The 17,236-nt window shown below is 47.4% G+C and overlaps 1 protein-coding gene across 2 annotated transcripts in view; it reads right to left on the bottom strand.

Annotated features, from left to right (window-relative positions):
- The window catches only part of KMT2B (lysine methyltransferase 2B), a 79,809-nt gene that overhangs the window by 13,856 nt on the left and 48,717 nt on the right, over positions 1-17,236 (bottom strand). For both annotated transcript variants that reach the window (XM_070950125.1, XM_070950124.1), the window contains exons 16-27: positions 16,797-16,981; positions 14,330-14,422; positions 14,158-14,244; positions 13,752-13,825; positions 12,517-12,641; positions 11,183-11,286; positions 8,679-8,816; positions 6,817-6,975; positions 6,386-6,506; positions 4,258-4,336; positions 2,281-2,441; positions 207-422 (exon numbers count right to left, since the gene is read on the bottom strand). In XM_070950125.1, coding sequence (XP_070806226.1) covers positions 207-422; positions 2,281-2,441; positions 4,258-4,336; positions 6,386-6,506; positions 6,817-6,975; positions 8,679-8,816; positions 11,183-11,286; positions 12,517-12,641; positions 13,752-13,825; positions 14,158-14,244; positions 14,330-14,422; positions 16,797-16,981 — 1,542 coding nt within the window. The remainder of the gene's footprint in view (positions 1-206; positions 423-2,280; positions 2,442-4,257; positions 4,337-6,385; positions 6,507-6,816; positions 6,976-8,678; positions 8,817-11,182; positions 11,287-12,516; positions 12,642-13,751; positions 13,826-14,157; positions 14,245-14,329; positions 14,423-16,796; positions 16,982-17,236) is intronic.

Below are 17,236 nucleotides of genomic sequence, written 5' to 3' on the forward strand. Positions count from 1 at the left end.
ACCCAGTCACATTACCCCTCCGCACCAAGCCACACCCACAGAACCAGTAGTAACAAATTTTACATTTCACCCCTGAAAGAGACCCCCACCACTTCTGTGCTACCTCTCTGTGAATTGTTTTGTCCCAGGAGTTGGTTCAAGAGCCAACCCTTGATTTTGTAATTGCGTGATCCACACCCTATGGATGTGGACTGCCAAGTACCCACCGGGAGAAGGCAACGGGCGGGACGACACCCCGCTTAGGGGCCGGCGGGTAGGGGAGTAGTTGGGCACTTTGATGCGAGCTCCGGTGAGAGGTTTAGGCTTGGAGACAGCAGGCTCTGGAGGTGGCAGAGGTCCTGGGTTCTGTGCTGGAGAGTGGCGTTCCAGTGGTGGCACAGGAGAAGGTGCCTCCTGAAGTGGCTTGTCTCTGAGGTTAGGGTCTGAAAACAGAAAACATGTCAGAAGTAGAAACCAGAAGCAGTAGAACCCAGGGACCTGAAATGGCTAAGGGGTGAGGGCCTTAACCAGACTTTTATTAGCGACGTGTTACTTGTAAGTTCAGGATAATAAAACCTCCAGGTTTATGATGCCACTCCAAATCTGGCTGATGGGAGTGTAGAGAGTAATGAAGGTATCTTTGGCAGAAATGTGCAAGAAGCTTAGCCAAAATGGGCTGAAGCCAAGTCCAGAACAACAAGAGAATGTTAAGGCACTGATGACGTTATCAAGTTTGGTAATGAAACTAGGTTAGATGAAGGAAGATTATTGTTATTATCTTATCTTATCTTATCATCTTATCTTATAATATGTTATTATCTTATTATTGAATTAAAGATGGTTTATAACTATACATGTGTCAATATATTTAATAGAATTATAAATACGCCAATATAAAGAGAAGTTGAGGTAAATTACTCTGTTACATTATTACTACCGTTACCAATATATATGTCAGAGCTCTTCAAAGGTGGTAGCTTTAAGACTTGTGGACTTCAACTCCCAGAATTCTCCAGCCAGCATAGCATAGCTGGCTGGAGAATTCTGGGAGTTGAAGTCCACAAGTCTTAAAGCTGCCACGTTTGAAGACCTCTGATATATGTCAATACTTTTTAATGCCTTTCCTTTGTTTTTCTTTTGGAAATGATATACCCTGATGATACACTGTATTCAAAATGTTTATGAATTAAAAAAAATAATAAAAAGATTTTTAAAAAAATAGTTTGGTAATGTAACCTCTGTCAGAAAACCACCAAACTCCGAGAGCACCACGGACTCCACAGTTCAACCCTCAGCTACCCTGTTTCTCTGAAAATAAGCCCTAGCCGGGTTTTTATGTATGTGCCTAATGTTAAGTCCTACCCCCAAAATAAGCCCTACTTAAGAGCCTGCACAGCCAGCCTCCTGCCCCACCGTGAGCAAGCAGAAGAAGTGGGCCTCCTGTACATGGGGGGAGGGAGGAAGGGATGAGACACCCCCTGAAAATAAGCCCCAGTGCCTATTTTGGGACCCAAAAGAAAATAAGACTCAGTCTTATTTTTCAAGGAAACACGGTACCAGGGTGGATTTGATTTAAATCGAGTCGATTTAAATCATGATTTAAATCACTAGTAAAAAGACTTGATTTAAATCAACTCGATTTAAATCATAATTTTTAAAGAGCAACTGTCATCTCTGCTACTCCTTTGACCCGCTGTTGACTCACCGATAGTCCCAGTGTTGCAGAATATACAGCCTTGTGCTACATAACTAAGCTCCATTTCATGCTGAATAAACTAAATTATTTATGTATCTTAAATAGAAAACTATCTTACGATAGATTTTTACCCCAAAAGTTTTTTACTAAAATAAATTCAATAAAAATAAAAAAAATCTGATTTAAATCAAAAAAATCCAATTTAAATAAAAAAAATCCGATTTTTTTGATTTTTTAAAAAAAATCATTGATTTTTATCCACCCTGCACGGTACTAATATTATCTTCTATCCATACAAGAAGATATCTGGAAGGGAGTCAGGCAGACGCTTCCCTAATTCACTGGAGTATAAGGAGGAGGAGGAGGAGGAGGAGAAGGGACAGTCCAATAAGACATCTTAGAAGTTCCCAGGGTTGAGAAATCTAGGAGGTGGAAGGACTGCAGAACTATCCAATGAGTTGTTGAGCTGACTCCAATCCTCTGTCTCCCCTCGTTAAGGGATGCAGAAAATCCTCTGTCGCATTACTGCATTGAGATGGAAAAGTAAAATGCAAAATAAGTCTCGGGGGGGGGGGGGGGGGAGGAACGGCCCAGATCAGACTTACCTACAGGGGCAGCAGGGCTGTGCACAATAGTGTGGTTCTCTTCCTGCATTCCTGAGGCATCTGGCTCTTCTTGGCTCAGCTTTGGCCGATATTCCAGGACCCGGCATGTATAGCCGCACCGCTTACGGGCATCCACTGTGCTCCAATATAATCTGGAACATCTGATGGGGATATGTTCAGAAGGAAGCAAAAGATCTCTGTACCTTCTCGTCTAAGTGGCAGGAGGCCTAGGAGTCAGGCACCTTCCTGCTTAGAGAAAGGTGGGCAACCTGCAAATCCCTAACAAGCCCATAAATACTATCGCTGAAATTTTGTAGCGAGGTTTCCTTGCCGTCAGGAGAGAAAGAAAATAATTCTTAAAAGATCCTGCAAAATGATTCAATGTGATAATCGAGCCTTAAGCTCGTTTTAAGCTCTTAAAACAGCGATGGCGAACCTTTTAGAGACCGAGTGCCGAAACTGCAACCCTAAATCCACTTATTTATTGCAAAGTGCCAACACGGCAATTTAACCTGAATACTGAGGTTTTACTACCTAAAATAATGATAAACACAGCAGAGTTCAGCTAATTGTTCTAAGTAAAACGTGATAAATGCACTTTTATGCCCCTTCATTTTTTTTTCTGCTTTTGAAATATTGCATTTAGCAACAATAAAACAGAAAAACTTTTGTAATGTCATTTCTCTCTTCCCCTCCCTCTCTCTCCCTCTCTCTTCCCCTCCCCCTCTCTCTCCCTCCCTCTCTCTTTCCCTCCCTCCCTCCCTCTCTGTCTCTCTCTCTGTCTTTCCCTCACTCTCTCTTTCCCTCCCTCTCTCTCTCTTTCCCTCCCTCCCTCCCTGTCTCTCTCTCTTCCCCTCACTCTCTCCCTTTCCCTCCCTCCCTCCCTCTCTCTGTCTCTCTCTCTCTCTCTTCCCCTCACTCTCTCTTTCCCTCCCTCTCTCTCTCTTTCCCTCCCTCCCTCCCTCTCTCTGTCTCTCTCTCTCTCTCTTCCCCTCTCTCCCTCCCTCTCTCTCTCTTTCCCTCCCTCCCTCCCTCTCTGCCCCCTGTGGGAGAAACACGATGGAGCTGGGCTGGGGCGATGGCGCGTGTGCCCACAGAGAGGGTTCTGAGTGCCACCTCTGTTATGTGTGCCATAGGTTTGCCACCACTGTTCCAAGACAAGCTTAAAGTGCTTAAAAAAAATAAGGATCTCCAACATGCCACAAAATTGGAAGGGGAAGAATTAAAAAAATAAAATAAAATCTTGGTCTGATTCCATTAGGAAAAAAAAAATATCCCATCAAATGCTACCAGAGGTATGCCTTTCCATGTCTAAAAGGACACTCACCCTTTTCCAACCTGGTACCCTCTGGAGGTGTATAGCAATAGCAATGGCACTTAGACTTATATACCGCTTTACAATGCTTCAAAGCCCTCTCTAAGTGGTTTACAGAGTCAGCCTATGGCTCCCAACAATCTGGATCCTCATTTTACCCACCTCGGAAGGACGGAAGACTGAGTCAACCTTGAGCCTGGTGAGATTCAAACTGCCAAATTGCAGGCAGCCGGTAGTCAGCAGAAGTAGCCTGCAGTACTGCACTCTAACCACTGCGCCACCGTGGCTCTCTATGGTTCCACCTCACAGCATTCTAGCTAATGTGGCCATTCAGGGAGCTTTTTAGAGGTTGGGTGAAGAAGCCGCTTTAGCTAACACATTTGCTATACAGGTAGTCCTCGAATTATGACCATAATGGAGCATACCCATTGTAGTCATAAAAGGTGACTGACCTGATTTTAGGACCTTTTGTTACGGCAGTCATTAAGCAAGCCAAGTAAATGCTAGGTTTTTTTTTTGGCAAAACTGTCATAAAACACAGACACGTGACCACAGCATATGCATGCGCATACAACCCCGATGTCAAAACTCTGGCTCTCTTAGGACCCCACTAAAGAATGGAACGTGTCACTGCAAACAGCAACTCGGAAGTAGATACTCACTGGTAGCCGACAGGTAAAAGCTGTCCCTCGCATTCAGACAAGTCCGTCAGCATCCCCAAGCTATCGATCTTCATGGAGCCTGGCAGCAGAGATAAGATTTGAGAAGCCGTCAAGGCTTGCCAAGCAGGAGAAGAATCCAACACGCTTCGCCAATTGGGCAAAAAGTCCCTGTGAAATTCTTGCTGTGGGAGTTTCTGGTTTTCCATGGGGCTCGCCCCCAAGGAAGTCCCGGAGGGTGGTGGCCCATGGAAATAAATGGGGTGGGTGGGCAGAATGAGAAGAACGGGCGAGAGCTTTCTACCTCAGACTAGTCATGATGGTAAATGCTGCAGGGCAAATACAAAGAGAGAAAGCAGCTGCCTGGTGGAGAGCCAGGCCGCTCGTTCATCGAGCTACGTATTGTCTATTCTGACTGGCAGACGCTCTCCAAGGTGTCAGGCAGGGGACTTTCCCAGCCCTACCTGGAGATTTGATGGGACTGAACTTGGGACTTTCTGCATGCAAATCAGCTGCTCTATCACTGAGCTACAGCCCTTCCTGCAAAAAGAACATAGGAAGCAGTCTTCAACAGAGTCGGAGCCCTCTGTCATGCTACTCAACACTGCCTGCACTTGTTGGGAGAGACTCTCGGGGGGTTGGGGGGGGAAGGCTGGCCAGCATCCTAGCTTTATCCAAAGATGCCAAGACGGATGTTGAGTTAGCCTCTCCCCATATGCAATGGAGACCCCAATCCCTCCCCCCCTCGCCTTCCCACAAAATGAATTTTGTTCATTTTGCAACATGAATTTAATGCCCCCCACCCACAAAATTAAACAAAAGCCACCTGAAAAATAATTCTGGATAGCGGAGAACTGAAAGTAGGGGTGAAGGGGTATAATCCCAGGCAGGTATTTAAAGGGATCTATCCGTTTACTTACAATATTTGGGGACTGTTCTATTTGTGAGACTATTGTGGTCTAAAAAGAGACTTCAGGAATAGATGACACACAAATTTAAAAATCGTTAAAATATTAAAGGGCCAAGCCACATACAATAAAATCAAGAGGGACTCAAGCATGCCCCTTGCCATAAATAGAGTAGTTTGAAAAGCCCAAATGAAAATATTTTATCCTGAAACAATATGGTGCATCTTTCAGAATGCCATTCCATAATTGAGGAACTTCTCCAGAGAAGAACTTCTTTTCTGTTCTCCTCTAGATATTACTAGTAATAAGGTAAAGGTAAAGGTTCCCCTAGCACATATGTGCTAGTCGTTCCTGACTCTAGAGGGCGGTGCTCATCTCCGTTTCAAAGTCGAAGAGCCAGCGCTGTCCGAAGATGTCTCTGTGGTCATGTGGCCGGCATGACGTGCTTTCGAACTGCTAGGTTGGCAGAAGCTGGGACAAGTGTTGGGAGCTCATCCCGTTATGCAGCACTAGGGAGTAATACCACTTAGTAAATTATATACCGCTTCACAGTGTTTTACAACACACTCTAAGTGGTTTACAGGGTCAGCCTACTGCCCCCAACAATCTGGGTCCACATTTTACCAACCTCGGAAGACTGGAAGGCTGAGTCAACCTTGAGCCAGTCAAGATGGAACTCCTGGCAGTGAGCAGAGTAGGCCTGAAATACTGCATTCTAACCACTGTGCCCACCAGGGCTCACTTAAAGACACCAGCCTGGCTCTCAGTGCAGCCCTTGGAGAAAACGTTTCCTTTCATATTCTCATCCACCTGTTCCTATACATATAAAGCCATGGAAGCCACCAAGACCAGGTTTAATTCTAATTCCAGCGATGTCAACCAGTGTCCATTAATTTCCATGTGGAAAAAAAAAAAGGACTACTAGGGAGTGGAACCTGTTTTTTTCGGAAACAATTGCACCTCCTCCAGCATGCAATGTTCTCAGGTATGGCCCCGTTTTGCTTCTACGCAATCTGAGGATGAGCACTGCCAGAACAGGAGGCATGAACACGAGGGCTGCAGAGACATTTTCAGATCAGGCCTTCTTTACCTCTGAGCCTTTAAATTCATTCCCACATCTATCACGAGAACCTCCACCTTATGGGAGAAGTAAAAGCTCATCTAACTCTGGATCCCAAGGCTTCCTTAGCCCACCCGCTGCTCGTTCGTCTCCCCTCAAGTACCTATCATCATGTGGATGGTATCCGGCTCCAAGCCCACCATAAATTTCCTCTTGAAGCTGATTCCCTCAAAGTCGACATAGACCCGCCGTAGGACGTCAAACCCATCTTCAGCGACGATCTCCTAGAGGGAAGGCAGAATGACAGCTTCATACACCGCTTACTCATAATTGTGTCACCGGTATACATACATACATATACATACACACACACACACACACACACACACACACACACACACACCAATGCCACACTCTTTGCAGATTGCACACCTTCTAGAAAACCCAGCTCACTCCTCCAGCTTTCAAAGGCCAGATGGAAGCGATGAAACTCTCCCAGCTGTGACCTTTTAAACCCAGCATTAATGGAAATTCCTGCATTGTCCACTCCTCCCCCTGGCAATTCTCCTGCCCCTCCCCCCCTCCCCCTTTTACCGTTCCATCCAGGAGGTCAACGTGCTTCTGGCAGAAAACTTTTTTGTCCTCCTGGAAAGTACAATGGCAGAGGCGAGCACACATGAAGTGGTAATTACTGAGACAGGCAGAGAGGCAGCAGCCAACTGTGGCCCCAGTGCGTTGACAGTGTTCACAGCGCTGGAGCAGGAAAAGAGAAGGCAAGAGAGAGAGAGAGAGAGGTCAAGGACAAGGTAGCCATGTCAGTACAGCAGGCCAAAACTACGTAAAAGGCCCAGCAGTTTGCTGCCATCTAATTATTTTTTTGTAGTGTGTGCAAACAAGGGAGACATCTAAGCACAGACGTCTTGTGCTTGCCACGCTCTCCTTTCCCCACGATCTCTCCCACATCGTTAAGCAAGCCCAGTCAGCTACATAAGTAGGTATGGCATTGGCACTCTCATAGTCCAGGATTCCCCAACTTTTCTGGGTTGGCCTAACGCGGGGAAGGGATAGGGGAAAAGAGGGAATGGTTTTGTGTGAGGGGCAAATGCGCGCGCACAGCTTCATTTGTGTGAGCGGCAGGCGCGTATGCGTACTGCGAGTGCAAGTGGGGCTGAGTGCTGGCACCCGCTGCGAGCACCCGTGCCAGCTCACAAGCGTGCAACCGCCTGCTGCAAACACGCTCCGGTTGCAAATAGCCCACGGCCCAGTAGTAGGCTGCGGTCCACAGGTTGGGGGAACCTTGTTGTAGTATACTCCAGGGGTCCCCAACCCCCAGTCTGCAGCATGCCAGAAATCGGGCCACGCAAACAAGTGAAGCCCCATCCACAGGATGCAGGCAACACATGAAACCACGGCCCCTCTGGTCCGTAGGAAAACATCTCTCTCCACGGAACTGGAGGTTGGGGGGGAGCACTGGTCTACTCAACTTCTTAAGATTAATAGTGCCAGGTCGAGACTCTGAAAATAGAAGGATTCAAAATGGTCTCCCACCCAGAGGGTGCAAGTTTTGCTTTTGTTCAGACTGAAATGCTGCCTTTTGGATACAACTACACCAGGGGTGGAATGTAAATTTTTTTACTACCGGTTCTGTGGGTGTGGCTTGGTGGGGAGGGATAATGTGACTGGGTGGGCGTGGCTAACTTTTTTTAAAAAAAAACTTTTCAAAGCATTTTTTCTAATGCTTTGAAAAGCCTCTCTGCAGATCAGGCAACTCAGCTGGGATCGTCAGAGAGGCTTTTTAAAAAATGCTTTGAAAAGCCGCTCTGACGATCCCAGATGAGCTGGGCGATCATCAGAGGCTTTTTTTTTTTTTACTTTTAAAAGCATTTTTTCGTCGGAAGAGGTTGTAGAAAAAATGCTTTTAAAAGTTAAAAAAAGAGCCTCTGATGATTGTGCGGCTCAACTGGGCATGGTGGTGGTGGTGGTGGTGGGGGGTTGCAGGGATTTTTGCTACCAGTTCTCCGAACCGCCCGCCGCCATCACTACCGGATCGTCCAAACCGGGAGCATTTCACCCCTGAACTACACCTTTGTTCTGATCCACTTTTGAGTCTTTGGGGCTCAGGCAGAATTTACACCAGCATTCCTGTTGGAACCCAGAGCAGATCTTCCAGTGGCTAGGATACTACTCTGTTACCCGACTTGGAAAATCTAGTCTGAACAACAGATCTAACATAACAATTCTGGTTTTGAGGCCGCCACTCCCATCTCTGGCGCAAGAATCCACATTATAACACTGACATCCTGTACAAAATGTACCAGGATGCACTGATAAAGTGATCTGTAATAAAGCCAAAAAGGATTTCAAGGTGTGCTTCCTCTGGAGAGGGCTCATTCTTGCTCCCCTTTCAAATAAGAGGGGAGAGCAGAGAGGGGAGAGCAGGAATGACCCAAACTCACCATCTGCCGGCCACGAGCCACAGCGGCATGTACGTTCTTCAAGGAGCCATCGTTCTCCTCAAAGACCTCTGCTGACCAGATGGCACAGTTGACATGAGTCCATTCGTTTTGGCCAATGTACAGCAGCCTCCCTGCATCCTAGAGAGAAAGAATTTGGAGGAGAAGGGATGTGTGTTTGGTTTTGATTTGATATGGTTTGTGAATCCCATCAGTCAACTGCCTAGCACAGGGGTCAGCAACCTGCGGCTCCGGAGCCACATGCGGCTCTTTGGGCCCTCTGCTGTGGCGCCCCTTTGGGTGATCCCACCACTGGCTGTCCCTGCCCCTCGCCCTCCCCTCCCAGTCATTCCTCGCCTGGCCTGAGAAGGTAAGGGCGACGATGGGGGATGGAGAAGCAGCCATGGCAGAGACAGAGAGATACAGAGAGAGGGGGAGAGAGAGAGAGACATAGAGAGATACAGAGAGAGAGGGAGAGAGGGGGAAGGGAGGGAGAGGGAGAGAGAGATATGTCAAAAGGGTTTTGTGGTTCCCAGTGGTTTTTAACAACTGGTTCTCTGTCCTAATGACCGGCTGGGTAGGCGTGGCTGGGGGCGGTCATGTGACTGGTGGAAGTGAGTGACATCAAGTTGGCCACACCCACCCAGGTTTTGTGGCTCCCGGTGTTTTTTTCTGTGGGAAACGGGTCCAAATGGCTCTTTGAGTGCTTAAGGTTGCAGACCCCTGGCCTAGCATTACTGTTAGCCCTCAATTTACAACATCCGTTCAAAGTTTCAACCACACCGAGAAAAATGACTTATGACCATTTTTCATACTTAAGGACCATTGCAGCCTACCTATGGTCACATAATCAAAATTCGGATGCTTGGCAACCGATTCATATTTATGGTGGTTGCAGTATCCTGGGGTCATGCAATCCCTTTTTTCGGACAAGCAAAGTCAACTGGGAAACCAGATTCACTTAACAACCGTGTTACTAACTTAACAACTACAGTGATTCACTTACCAACCGTGGCAAGAAAGGTTGCAGAATGGGGCAAAAATTCACTTTAAAACTGTCGTGCTTAGAAACAAATGTTAGGTTCCACTGTGGTGGTTAGTCAAAGTCTATCTGTATGTGTAAACCTGGACATTATGGCTTGTTCAACAGACCATGCGGTAGCAGCAAACCAAATGGTACCCAATCACCTATTTTTTTTTTAAATTCCAAATGCTATTTATGGAGTTCAAGGGACAGCCAAGGGATACTAACATGCAGTGGTTCCTTCCAACAATGACTACCCTGTTTCCTCGAAAATAAAACATCCCCTGATAATAAGCCCAATCGGGCTTTTGAGCGCATGCGCTAAAATAAGCCTCCCCCGAAAATAAGCCTCCCCCGAAAATATTTAAACGCAGAGCTGGAAATCAGGTAAGATGGCAAAAGGAGCCCCATCTTGCTCCATGGGCCCCAAAATAATAAGACCTCCCCGAAAATAAGGCCAAGCGCTTATTTCGGGGTTCAAACAAAATATAAGACAGGGTCTTATTTTCAGGGAAACATGGTATCTTCAGGTTCAGAGCTGGCATGCTATGGAATATTATCAGTTGTGGGAGGAGACAGTATATCTACACTAGATTCTCAACCTGTGGTCTGTGGACCCCTGGGGGGGCCACAATGTCATCACAGGGGGGGGGGCATGAAGATCTGAAGAAATGTTCTGTTTTAAATCTTGAGTTAAGTCTTGGGGGTACATGGCCAGAAAAGGTGAAGAATACATGAGAATCACTGTGTCAAGCCTGAATTTGATTGGGGTGTGGGATTGTCTGTTTCCTTGGACATCCTAGCGTGAATTCAGCTTGACACAGCTTGGAGCTGGAGTGGGATGGAGCCTTCAGTCAAAACATCATTCCTAGCTGATGAGTCAACCACATTCCACCGTCTGGCTGACCGGAGGAGAAATGTCGCTGAGCAACCAGCTCCCATCTTGGTTGGACAATGTGACCAATGTTTTGGAAACTGGAAAAACTAAAAACTTATATTGAAGTGAAAAGCCCAGGAACGTTAGTACTGGCTTTTCACCAGTAGCGCCAATATGATGTATCTAAATAAATTTGATCTTTGAGGAATAGTTATGCCTTGGGAGTTTGATTTATGAGGGATGCATTATTTGGAGCCTGACACGCTGTCCCAAAGGTGCTTTTTTCCAAGAGGCAACTGGACTTTCTGGTTTTGAAGACGTTTTGCTTCTCATCCAAGAAGCTTCTTCCGCTCTGACAGGATGGTGGGGGTGAAGAATGAGTCAGAGCGGAAAAAGCTTCTTGGATGAGAAGCGAAATATCTTCAAAAAAAAACAAAGAAAGTCCAGTTGCCTCTTGAAGAAAAGCACCTATGGGGCAACCATGACTTGAAGGACTGAGAATCTCCATAGACATTATGAATCACTGATCTACAGTTCAGGTCTTCCTTGTAGGATTTCTTGAGGTTGGGCATTCCAAGAGCCAAGGACTTTGGGATAAACTCTTACCTTGGAAGGAGCATCTCCAAACTGAAGACAGAGAGCACACTGTCTTTTATCCTCAGGGTCCGTCAACGGCTGCTGTGGAGAGATGTGTTCTGCATCTTTCCCAACTGCATGGAGAGAAAGGAAAAACATGGGCTCTTGATCTCCATTATTTCCTTAGAGCACAGGAGATCCTCAAAAGGAGACAGGATCTTCATTCCACAGAAGAAACTCCAGAGTATCTTCGAGCAGAATCAGAAAGGCCAGCCTTCTGCCCTTCTAATAGGCCAGACGGATAGCTCTCCTACTCTTCCGATTGCGTGGTGCTGGGTGGAAAGTTGGGAGTTTGTAATCCAGCGTTTATCTGCTGGTTGGCCTGATGACCAAATGGGACAGTTCCATGCTGGAGGTGATTGGTTGCTCGATTGATTGATTGATTGAGAACAATCGATGGACTGAAAACAATCAACCCATAGAACAGAAGTTGCCTTCGGAAGTTGTGGGAGCTTCATCACTGGAGGCTTTCAAGAAGAGACTGGACTGCCATTTGTAGGGTATTTGTGGCGTAGGGTCTCCTGCTTGGGCAGGGGGTTGGACTAGATGACCTACAAGGTCCTTTCCAACTCTTAATATGTAAATCTGTAAATCTGATGGCAGACTCCACCTCCCCACCCCCACCCCCTTGTGCAATGCTTTCCACTGGACCGTCTTTTTTATCATCATCTTGATGTACTCTTTTTGTCCTTTTTCATTATTTATTTCATGGTTCTATTCTTTTACTCCTGTTTACACCCCTTTCGTTTTCTTCTTTTTAATTATTTTGACTCGTCTAAAGTAGCCCCATGGATAGAGACAAGCAGCAAATTAATTTAACAAATAAGCAATAAATATTTGGAGAGGGCTGGATGGCAGGAGGCTGCTGTAGACAGCATTGGAACAGAAATCTGGCTCAAAAGAAGGAAGTGTCTATGTATTGGGGAGATATGGTGTGAGAAGAAAGCAGTGGTGGAATTCAATTTTTTTTTACTACCGGTTCTGTGGGCGTGGCTTGGTGGGCGTGGTGTGGCTTGGTGGGCATGGCAGGTGAAAGATACTGCAAAATCCCCATTCCCTCCCCACTCCTGGGGGGAAGGATATTGCAAAATCTTCATTCCCACACCACTCTGGGACCAGCCAGAGGTGGTATTTGCCGGTTCTCCACACTACTCAAAATTTCCGCTTCCGGTTCTCCAGAACCTGTCAGAACCTGCTGGATTTCACCCCTGTAAGAAAGCCCCCTTTAGCAACTGTTGGCCTGACCGTGTCTGGAAGCAAAGGGAAAAGGCCTGAGCCTTGAGGCCTTTCCATCCAAGCCTTACCTATGTTTTCAGGGCCAGCAGGAGTCAGATGGCTGTTGGCAACTAAGGTGACCTCTTGTGGCTGCCTCCACTGAGCATAGATGTGGTCAGAGGAAGGAGGCAGGACTGCATTGGGAAGCATGCCACTATCAGAAGAAGGGAGGAAGAAAACAGGAAGCCATCAGAAGCTGCAGAAGCTATCCAACAAGATTTCTTCAAACAGGTAAGGGCTGCACTAGGCCACCCAACCGTTGTCCTTCATATCCCTCACTGTGGATCAAGCTTGTTGTAATTGAGGAGAGTTACAGGTGAGCAAGAGGGGAAAAGGTTTCAGGAATCTCGCTCAAGGGGACTTGCTAACTGTAGTCTGAAAAATGTAAGATTCAGCACTGAAAATAAAACACGTTTTTCTTGCATCTGGGCTTTGCTCTCCACCCCACCCCATCCCCATCTCTACTTACACTTTTTATGAAAAGACAAGTTGGGGAAACAAGTGTAAACATTTGAAATGAAATGGAACAGAAGAACTGTTTACTGTGGACCTCACTCCCTTCTTAAGAGGTCCTTTGCACAGTAACTATCCTTTAATGCTATGGCTTCACTAGCAATCATTTGCTGGCCTCAGTTCCAGATCCATAAAATGGGACTGGCATCTTGCATTAGGATACAGTTACAAGAAGGTGGCTGATTAAACATTACTTTAACTGGAAAGATTACATGTCTATACTTAATTCTTTGTTGTATCCAAGCTCTGCTCAATTTCTTTGTATTAGCTGGGACTTTTGAAGACAAAGACAACTCTATTGGTGGTATTTTTTTAAAAAAAAGTTCCTCTGAAGCCTTGGTGTTTTCTTAAACTCTGTGGAGGAACTTCTATACTATAGATCACAGGTCCCCAACGTCTGGTCCATGCACCACTACCAGGCCATGGCCCATTGGCAACTGGGTCACGCAGGTGGCAGGTGCCATTTGCGCAAACCGCATGCCCGTGTGCAAAACCATGCCCTTCCCCTCCGCCAGTCTACAGAGTCAGAAAGGTTGGGGACCACAATTAATGTGGTGCACAGAATTCATCTCAGCAGAGCTGGCTGGGGAATTCTGGGAGTTGAAGTCCACACATCGTCCAGCGGCCAAGGTTGAGAAACACTAAACTAAGGGACTCTCTGCTTCCAACAGCCCCAGTTTGATAAGATTCCACATCACCCAATATGACTTTGCAAAAAGACTTCTGTATTTTTTTGGTTCCGAACACTCACTTGGGAAGGGAGCTGTTGCGAGTCCAGTGCTTTGCGTCCAGAGCATCAAACCAGCTGAAATACTTTCCCATCAGCTGGAAAGACAAAGACAGAGCTGTTCAGAAGGCTATGCAGACAGGCAGCAGTTCCCATGAAGCAAAACAAAACCAAGAACTGTACTCCAATCTCAGGACAAAAACTTGCAAAACCCGGATATACTGACTTCCAAACCTGAAATGCAGTCCAGGCAGCTGTTCTAACTTGGAACAGTTTGCCTAAGCCTGACAGAGGTTATACGTAACTGTAGGAGAGAAAGTAGGTGAGGCTAAGATGGAACGGATGCTCTATGCATACATGCACACTTCAACCCTTATGTCAACTTCAAGAGAGCATCTTCCGCCCCCAACAGGTGAGGAGAGATGAGTACCTCAACATAGAGTTCCCTTGCAGAGGCGACCTGTTCTTCCTCTGTTTGTCCCAATAGGACTCCCACTATGTCCTCATTGAAGCTGTGCTGCAGAGAGAGGAAAAGCTCAATGGAGGTCACGAGTAGCTGCCGCTCTCCAGTTCTAGCACGCAATGCTCTTCTCCACACTCACCACGGATGCGTAATGTCCCTGTTCAAAGAGCTTGTTGACGGTGCGTAGGTCACAGGGCCGGAGGTGAACCTTCACGCCATCATCCGGACAGCACTGCAGAGAGCAAACAGGTGAGGAAAAGGTGCTGCTGCTGTCATGCGGCTTACCATTTCTACCTGCTGCCCATAAGCCACGTTCTCCTAGGACTTGTTGTGGCTCCGTCCTCCGAGCCTATCTTATCGGAGGAAGAAGGCTCCGAACATGAAGGAGAGGAGACGGCCAGGCCTCCCTCTCCAGGACCCTCCTCTCTGGCAATGCCTCAGGTGTCTCCCAAAGGAGAAGAGATTGGCCAGGAGCCAGGTGTTTTGGATAGTGATGAAGAAACATTGTGGTTGGACCCACGCCAGCGTCGGAGAGACAAGCGTGAGCAGCAGAAAAGGAGGCGTGCCAGAGATTAAGCTGAGTCACTGGACCACACCCCACAGGCTATAAAAGGGAGTGTGGTGGCCATTCGGATTCTGTGACGGACAAAGCTAATCTCTGGCGAGGCACTTGCACCTTCGGACACAACATCTATTTGCCGTGGAATTAATTACAAACTGGACTATTCAAACTGTATTTTTGTCTGTGTTATCGGAGTAAAAACTCTTGGCAGGCAGCCACGGAGTTGCTGCCAAGTTCCTTATCACTGATGTTGTGTGTTTGAAGAGTTTATTTAACCCTCGGCTGGCTGGTTGGGTGTGTGCATGGTACGGGGACAGAACAGGACTGTGATGGTGAACCTTAGGCACCCGGAACCATGTTGCCTGGCACGTGTGACGTCAACCATTCCTCTTCCGGGTTTCTGGCACGTATGCGCACACGATGATCAGCTGGCCTTTTTGTATGCGGCAGTGCCGGAAACTGGAAAGGCTGGTCTTGCATTTTCCTGTGTGAGCATGTGCGCTGGCCAGCTGATTGTCGTGCGCGCACTCGCACCAGAAACCCAGAAGAGTAGCTGGCTGGTGCGCACGCTGGAAACCGGAAGTTCATTTTCGGGCACACGCATGCGCCCTGGGCAGCTCCTCTTCCGGGTTGTGGCTCAGACAAGCCCGTGCGCGCTCCCTTTTCAGCACTCGGTGCCGAAAAGGTTCGCCATCACTGTCCTCTGCAGGCCCGTCGGCTGCCAGCAGAGCTAGCTGCAGAATCCGATGAGGGGAAGGTTGAGGGAGAGCCTGGGCCGGCTTCAGAGCCTTTGGAAAGCTCTGATAAGGAAACAGCATCAGAGGCTGAGGCGGGGCCTTCCTTTTCTCCCCCAGGTGGAGAGGCAGCTGTCTTCGGGGCCTGAGCTGAGTGAGGGGGAGGAACAGATGGGACCCATCTCAGATGTGCATATGCGCAGAGAGAAAAAGAGAGGAGAGCAAAGGAAAACAATAAGCCGGCTCTCAGGGAAAGGCAGATGATAGCCAGCCCCTCCCTGACTAAAAAATAAATAGGAGGGGTTTGGGAGTGACCGGTTGTCGCAGACAACTGTTTGTTTCTAGTATACAACAAGCAATTCTGATTTCTTGCCTAAACCCAGGTTTGTTGGGAACTAATTACATTTGATTTTTTGTTCATCATTTTTGTGAATAAAAGACTGTTACTGCCCTGTTATTTTTTTAAAAAGGGATTGTTTTACTTGCGAGTAAACGTCTTATGACTACTTGCAAAGGCTGGCTCAGAACAACAAGCTTCTTCCATAGGAAGAGAAATTTGCAAAACAAATTCTAACCTTAACCCAACTCCAAATCAACTTTGGGGTGGCTCATCACATAAAAGCAAACCACAGATATACAAAGAGCATGGGAGGATAACAATAACCAGATGGCAGAACCAATCCACCAGAGAAACAAACTGTACACTCCAGGGGTGGGCTTCAAAAATTTTAGCAAGGGGTTCTCTGCCCGGTTGCTGGGTAGGCGTGACCATGGTGGGCGTGGCCTAGTCGGTCTCCTACACCATGGTGGCAGGATGTGTGTGCAATTTTGCCCTCCCCAGGCTCTGGAGGCTTTCCTTGAGCCATTGGGAGGGCAAAAACGGCCTCCCAAGGCTCCGGAGGCCCTCTGGAGCTTCCCAAACTTCCAGTAGGCCCATTTTTCACCCTCCCCGAGCCTCCGCGCGCACCCTGCACTTATCTGCATCTAAAATGGGCCACATGGGGATTCCTGGGAGGGGCAGGGCAGGGTAGGTGGGGCCAGCCAGGAGTGGGATTTGGGGGTTCTCTGAACTGCACAGAATCTTAGGTAGAGGTTCTCCCGGACCCCTGCGAACCCCCAGCAGCCCACCCCTGGTACACTCACAAGGGCTCTAACTTCCCTAGCCCAATCCCTGGGAGAACGTCTGCCTAACTAATTGGCAGACAGTGCATTGGGTCATCCACACTGAGCCCCAAAAAAATTTTGTTGGGGAAAGAAAGCGAGGAAAAGAGAGAAGAGGTGCTCCCACACGGATGCCCCAGAAACCATACCTGTGCACACTGCATCAGTGGCGCCACGCACTTGGAGCTTAGCAACCCTTGCAACACTTGCCGCAGTCCCTTGCGCAGCTCTGAGTTAAGGACCTCTCGCCACTTGGTCTTATCGCTGCCACAGCAGGGTCGGCATGCGTATACCACGCTCTCCGGCAAGTTAGACAAGATCTCATAGCCCTCGTCTGGAAGAGACAGGAAAGGAGGACATCTCTCATGTTCATTCCTAGGCTGATTGACACTCCCATTTTTTTCCCCATTGTCTTCTTGCAATGGCTTGCCTTACTAAGCTGCATTTATGCAATATGAAATCCAGCTGGGGAAACCCCCACACAAAGAAAGGGGAAAACACCCCACAGGACACGCAATTCTAAAAGAAAACAAAATAACCCCTGCTGCAACTCTTCTGATACCACTGACGGTTTTCCGTACACATACGG

The sequence above is a fragment of the Pituophis catenifer genome, unplaced genomic scaffold (assembly GCF_029215685.1).
Source record: "Pituophis catenifer annectens isolate HBS135680 unplaced genomic scaffold, rPitCat1.0.hap2 SCAF_9, whole genome shotgun sequence".
NCBI lineage: Eukaryota > Metazoa > Chordata > Lepidosauria > Squamata > Colubridae > Pituophis > Pituophis catenifer.